Source organism: Engraulis encrasicolus, chromosome 14 (genome assembly GCF_034702125.1).
Source record: "Engraulis encrasicolus isolate BLACKSEA-1 chromosome 14, IST_EnEncr_1.0, whole genome shotgun sequence".
In the NCBI taxonomy this organism is placed as follows: Eukaryota; Metazoa; Chordata; class Actinopteri; order Clupeiformes; family Engraulidae; genus Engraulis; species Engraulis encrasicolus.
Genome location: NC_085870.1, coordinates 21,804,612 through 21,812,111, shown reverse-complemented (window position 1 = coordinate 21,812,111; position 7,500 = coordinate 21,804,612). Strand labels below are relative to the sequence as shown.

The 7,500-nt window shown below is 45.4% G+C and overlaps 1 protein-coding gene across 1 annotated transcript in view; it reads right to left on the bottom strand.

Annotated features, from left to right (window-relative positions):
- The window catches only part of nav1b (neuron navigator 1b), a 159,782-nt gene that overhangs the window by 54,437 nt on the left and 97,845 nt on the right, over positions 1–7,500 (bottom strand). The window contains exons 5-6 of the mRNA XM_063215190.1: positions 1,586–1,790; positions 1,427–1,543 (exon numbers count right to left, since the gene is read on the bottom strand). Of these exons, the coding sequence (XP_063071260.1) occupies positions 1,427–1,543; positions 1,586–1,790 (322 nt within the window). The remainder of the gene's footprint in view (positions 1–1,426; positions 1,544–1,585; positions 1,791–7,500) is intronic.

Here is a 7,500-nt window from a genome sequence, read left to right as displayed (position 1 = left end):
CAAGACAAGGAAGGATGTGGCGAATTAGGTGGTAGTGGTGGCGGAAGAGATGGAGGAGGAGTAGGAGGAGGTGAAGAGTGAGGTGGTGGTGGTGGGGTTGGAGGAAGAGATGGAGGAGTAGGATGGAGAAGGTGGGTGGCTATAATGGGCTTGTGATGAAGAGGCACATCTGAAGAGTCTCCGCGTCTGCCCTGTCTGCCCCCGTGTCTGGCCCGCGTCTGGCCTGGCTGCGTTTTATGGCTGCGGTGACTGTCTGCCCTCTGAGGAGTATACTCAGCATGCTCAGCACTTTTAACCTTGTTTCACCGCCACTTCACACAGACCCTCCTGCACACTCACTGACTCCCACACACACATTCTTATCTCATCCCCTCATTCTCACCCACACACCCTTGGCTCCACATTAAAGTCTGGGACACCATCCATAAAATCCATATCTGCTTAGCTGTGCCATTAAAAGTGTCTGGCTTGCACTGGCCTGCTTTCTAAGATTAAGCCACGGTGCTGGGTCCATAAGTGTGCGTCATGTTTTTAAAACCTGTAATAATTGATGATTATGCTTCTTTTTTTTAACTGTATACACAGTTCAATTCACCACTTCAGGTATGCTTATGGTGTATGTATCATACAGTATGCATGTGTATATGTATGTTCATGTATGTATGTATCGCATATGCATGTTTATATTGTTGCTGTTTCGTATTTCGTAATAATGCCTCAACACTGTGCTGTAGAACTTGAGGAAATGCTCAGAAATGCTAGGAAATGCTTAGAAAGTCTGTTCTACAGTAGATGTGATAAGCACATTTCAGACGATAAATGAATGTTTTCATATTTCCCCAAATACTCATATAGTCATTTATTTAACACAATCAGTCAAGTGCAGTTGACATAGCCCAATACACTGGTCTTGTACCCTGTTTCTTGACTTCAAACCTGTCAGCAGTGGGACAAACGGTTTTAATGATGGTACTGTAATGGGAATTGGGAGGGGGTAAGAAATTAGGGTTAAGCACAAAGTTGTGTGAAGTAGAAGTAGAAGTACTCTTACACATGTAATTACAACACTTATACATAGTTATAAATGACTTATAAATATAAATATCAGCAAAACGTATCTTGTGTGCTCCAGTCATCCTTGGCCCAGTCTCCTTTGAAGTGGACCAGCTTACTTCTACTTTGACTTTATATAACTCTGGTTATAACACAGACTCTGTAGGGCTAATGATGGCAATGTAGTGGGAATTGGGCTGTGTGTGTGTGTGTGTGTGTGTGTGTGTGTGTGTGTGTGTGTGTGTGTGTGTGTGTGTGTGTGTGTGTGTGTGTGTGTGTGTGTGTGTGTGTGTGTGTGTGTGTGTGTGTGTGCGTGTGTGTGTGTGTGTGTTGGGGGGGGAGTAAGAGATTAGGAGAGCGATCGCTGCCTCACCTGCCACCTTCAGCACGCTCTGCGAGGTGTGTGTGATGGGGGAGGTGACACCTATGGGGGGGTTGCGTCCCTTCTTGAAGCTACCCGGCTGGCCCAGACTCTGGGGTTTCCTCATCTCTCTCCCCACGCTGCCGCCACCGCTGCTGCCACCACCGCCACCGCCGCTGCCACCGCCACTTTTCTCGGGACCCCCGACGCCCTCTAGTGGCCGGCTCTTCTTCCAGCGGTGGCTGGTTGGCTCCGCCTTCAGGCTGCCCGTGTCGTAGGCGCCGCCTCTTTCCAGCTTGTGCGCCACCTTGGCGTCCTCGCTGTACCAGGCCAGGCCGCTCTCCACCAGCGAGCGCTTCTCCGCGTCCGTGCGCAGCTGCGGGAGACATCAAGGTAACACATTATTCGACGCCAGCGGCCATCGTGTAACATGACAGTGTCATGATATAGTTGTAATGCAGATATGGACATGTCATGAACAATGTGTCAATGTTTTTAAGACTGACACTGACATGGTGTATAGTTTTTCCTTGTAGTCAGTCCTATAGTAATAGTTATGAATGAATGGGTTATAATGGTTTTTGAATTGATGCTGCTAAGGCGACCGACACATCAGTATGAAATGCATCCTACTGCATGTCCTCCTATATGTTGCACTGATGGCAAACTCTGCATCCTGCAGAGGGATTTGCAAAACAGCCTTTTAGCCTGCCGCCATCCTATAACGAGCTTAGACCCTATCTCATCTTGATGTGGAACTAGCGTGCCTGGGCTGGATCAAAACAGCATTCACATACAACAACAACAACAACAACAACATTTCTTTGTGTCTATACCTAACTCCAGAAGAGTTACAGATATGTACTGGTATACACACACAGACACAACTAAAGGATAAAAGAAGCATCCCCACACACACAACAAACAATCAAACACTCATTACAGCACAAACACACAGCAGGCGGATGTCCACACATGTCTGGGTCTTCTTCGCCAACTTTCCTCTGAGAATGAAAACCCTTTGCTTCTTATCATAACTCCCTCAGATGTCTGCAGTGCAATATGAAAGCACATCTCTCTCACATGTGTTTGTGTGCGTGTGCAAGCGTGTTTGTGTGTATGTGTGTTAGGGGTGGGTATTGGCAAGGGGTTCACGATTCGATGAGCATCATGATACACATGCCACGATGCGATACTGTCACAATGCATTGCGATACATGTATTTTTGTAATGCATTGCAACATTTTCATTTTCTTTTTTCACCTTTGCCAACATTATACGATAAATATATAAATAAAAACTAGTATAGTTTATACATAGAATAGGATGCAAAAGGCTAATAATAACAAATCAAGAAACGTTTCATTTGAAGCTTGGAAATACTACCATATCATATCAAGTGGTTGTTTTCTGGACTAAAGGGTAACAGAACTTTGAAAGGACACATCACGATACTGCGTCCTTGCATCGCGATACAGTATCATGACTGCGCATCACGATTAATCACGATTCGATTCAATATCGTCCACACATGTCTGCGTCTGCACCAACTTTATCAGAGGTCTGTGGTGCAATATGAAAGCACATTTTTCTCACATGTGTCTGTGTACCATACCCTGTGTAAGCGTCTTTGTGTGTGTGTGTGTGTGTGTGTGTATGCACGACACGTGCAGAACACGTGTGTACGCGTGTGTACCGGACATGGTTATGACTTGCTCATGGGGAAACAAAGATTATCTGTCTGATGGAGGGCTGTAGCCGCATCAAAACCCACCTGTCTGTTTTAATGTCCTGCTAAACCTCTGCAGCGTTTACAGCTGTGGGCATTTCTGGAGTGTCTAGCATTCCTTCAAATATACAGGAAATGAAAAGAGAGAGACTGTTCCCTTACGGCCTTCACCACACACACAGACACACACACACACACAAATACACACACACACACACAAACACACAGACACAGGCGCACACACACACACACACACACACACACACACACACACACATGTGCGCGTGCACACACACCCACACACACACACACACACACACACACACACACACACCCTCACAACCTTATACACACAGACACACAGACACACAGACACACACACACACACACACACACACACACACACAGACATACACACACACACACACAGACACACACACGCACACACACACACACACGATTTCAGACACATTCAGTACACAAACAAACCTCAGACACACACATACGATGTTGGATTATGAAGGTAACCACACACACACACACAGCCTGTTCTGTTCTCTCCTCACTGTCTCCTCAGAGTCTACTGAGGTCGTAGAGGACACGCTATGTTGAAGACATGCTCAAGTTCTGAACACTGACCACAGACACTTATGCAACAAAACCCATTGGTCTGGACACACACACACACACACACACACACACACACACACACACACACACACACACACACACACACACACAAACACACACACACACACACACACACACACACACACACACACACACACACACACACACACACACACACACACACACACACACAGTCTCCTCCGGTGTCTGCTCATTGATTTTCAAATGTCCTCCAGCATAATTCTCTGAGGCAGTGAGCAGACTGGGCATGGCCATGATGACTGGACAAAATACTGCCCTACAAATGCACAGTGCAGTAACTACATAGCCTGTCAAGATTGACGTATGATATTCATTATGTCTTACAGTTACTGTATGTCAAATCTTAAAGTTTTTTTGTTTCAGACATGCAACATGTAAGCGACTTACAGTTATATTACAGGGTATTGGTTACAGGGTAACACTTCACAATAACCTTCCGCAAAAATGGTTAGCTAATGGTTTGTTGTGCATCTATAATGCTATTATAAGCATTGATATATCATTAGTAAATCAATTGTAAAACACTTACTAAACATTTGCTTTTTGCAATAACATTTAGGGCTGCACAATTATGGAAAAAATTATAATCAGGATTATTTAGATCAAAATCACGATCATGATTATTAATCATGATTATGCAGCAGAGCTTATGCACCCCCCCCCCAATTTCCATGGCGATATAATAATACCTTACCATTAGTTAACATTAGTTAACATTAGTTAACTATTTCGCAGAAGGTTATTGTGAAGTGCTACCTGTTACAGTCCCTGGAGCAATGTGGTGTTAGGTGCCTTGCTCAAGGGCACTTCAGCCATGGATGTAGGGAGAAGTAAGGGTGGGATTCGAACCTGCAACCCTCTGATCTTAAGACCACCTCCCTCACCATTAGGCCACAGCTGCCCACACACACTGAGCGCCAGAAGAGTCATGGAGTAACCAAAGGGTTTTGGATGATGAACTGAGACATACAAAGCTCTACCCCAGCAACACACACACACACACACACACACACACACACACACACACACACACACACACACACACACACACACACACACACACACACACACACACACACACGCACACGCACACGGACACGCACACACGCACACACATGGATGGGCTGAGATGTACAAAGCTCTACCCCAGTGAACCCAGCCCTATGACAAGGCATTTTTAGCTCTTCTGATAAAGCAACGGGGGGCTGGAAAGACCCGTAATGCTTCACTGTTTGAGCATCGCCACATAAGGAATCAGCTCTGCCCGGCCCAATACATGCCAAGCTACACACACATCCACATGCACGCACGCACACACATTCACACACACACACACACAAACACACACACGCATGCACGCACGCACGCACGCACACATGCACACACACATACACACACACACACACACACACACACACACACACACACACACACACACACACACACACACACACACACACACACACACACACACACACACACACACACAGGGCCGGTTTTTAGCATAGGCCGGCTAGGCGGTCGCCTAGAGCGCCATGTGAAGAAGGGGCGCCGAAATGGCGCTCTCCTATGCGTAATTTTGCGATATGAAGTTTTTTTATGAAGTCGCAATCAACAAAGAGTGGCGAAAGCGCTCCTCACGGCAAAGCGCCCCTCAGCCAATAGTAATATCTCTTCCAACTGTCTCTGGGAAGTCTGTGAACCAATAAACAGACAGTTCTGAGAAAGGGGGCGGGACGAGTGACAGCGTGCGGTCTATTTTGAATTTGGAGACTCACTCGAGAGACAGAGGGGGCAAGCGCAAACAGTGCTGCTCTGCTGGATGGAGATTATTATGTTCTCATTAAACCACTCATTGCATGATGCAGGAGTTTCAGAGGGTGTTTTGGAACTGTGTGATTTAATCAGCAACCGTTTGTGATTATGGAAAGCCTAATAGTTATGAGGTTACTATTTGGAATTAGAGAGAAAAAGAGCTTTGTTTTTGATCAGAGAAATCGCTAGTTAGCATGCTAACATTAGCCAAGTATGCCAAGCAATGAAATCCAGTAAAGTAGCTGTTAGTAGCCTACTCACTACTCACTAACACCCACCTGATATCATAATACTTGCTTAGGTTGACAAGCAATGTAAAGTAAGACTGGTGCAATGTTTAAAACAATTTTAGGTGCCATATCTCCTTCCATCCACATGAATTACCTGCTTGTTGTAAGCTTAAAAAAACATTAATTTCCAGACCAGAATGACATAGCCTAGGCTACATTAATCATGTAACAGAACCATGCACAGCAGACAAGTGAGGCTATTTACTATATTTTGTATATTATGAAATTCAATAGCGTGACAGCTCTTCTCCCTTTCTCTCACCCTGTCCCTCCAAACACATAGATAGCCCCCTTCTCATTCTCCTACTCACAAATGCACCACTATTTCCAGTCCAGAAATGAAATTGGTTTGGAAGACAGCACAAATGTGTAGCTTATTAAAATTGTTATGCTGCCATGCTTTGTGATGCTGTAGATCAGTGGTTCCCAACCTTTTTTGTCTCGCGTACCCCCTAAGCCTCTTAGTTGTGCCATGAGTACCCCCTAATTAATTTTCTATATAATTTTCTCTGTCCTGATGTGGCTGCTCCATACATTTGTTATCATTACACTTTTCCAAGTACCCCCTGCAGTGTGCTTGCGTACCCCTAGTGGTACACGTACCCCTGGTTGGGAAACACTGCTGTAGATAGTGTAGATCAATGCAGACCTCCTTGGTAGGCTTATTGTCTACACATGCATTTTACATGCAAATGTAGGCTACTGTATCACTCTCCTGGCATTTCAATTTCACGTTACAATTCAAACACATTGATAACCTCCCTCTCATCTGGGGTTGGGGGCCCCACCACCATCACATCCAACACACCGTGAAGCTACTTTCATGCGACTCAATCTGATGTGTTGGTCGTCGCCTGTCAAAAAAAAAACACAAATCCATTTGATGAAAAACGGTTATTGTTCTTGATGCTATTTAGTTAAGCTTACTAAGGATATTAGTCTTGTGTTCTGTGAGGTATAAGAAAGATTTTTTTTTTCTTTCAAAGGGGGGGGGGGGGGGGCGCCAGAAATCAAACTCGCCTAGGGCACCAAATAAGCCAGAACCGGCCCTGCACACACACACACACACACACACACACACACACAGCTCTTCACAGGCCAACACAGGCAAAGCTATTTTACCCAGAAGAGTCAGGTTTACACTGGCCCACACTCTGTTACCTTAGAAAGCAGCAAAACAATCGAAGGCCTAATTTGGCCACAGCCTGCCTGGGAAGCCACTTGTTTGCAATCACACAGACACACAGACACAGACACAGACACACACACACACACACACACACACACACACACACACACACACACACACACACACACACACACACACACACACACACACACACACACACACACACACAGAACTAGTACAAACACACAGATTTGGAGTTCAAGCACCACTCAACATGAACTAACTTAACAGGGCACTGTCTGGCATTTCCAACCTGACCTGAAAGGCCACAGTCCAGCTGAGCATACCTCAGCCAGCCCAGCAATCACTCACCTCACCTGAGCCAGATAGACATTGGTGTTCCATTGTTAAACGGAAGAAGCCAGACTACACAGCAGCATAACTTGTCATT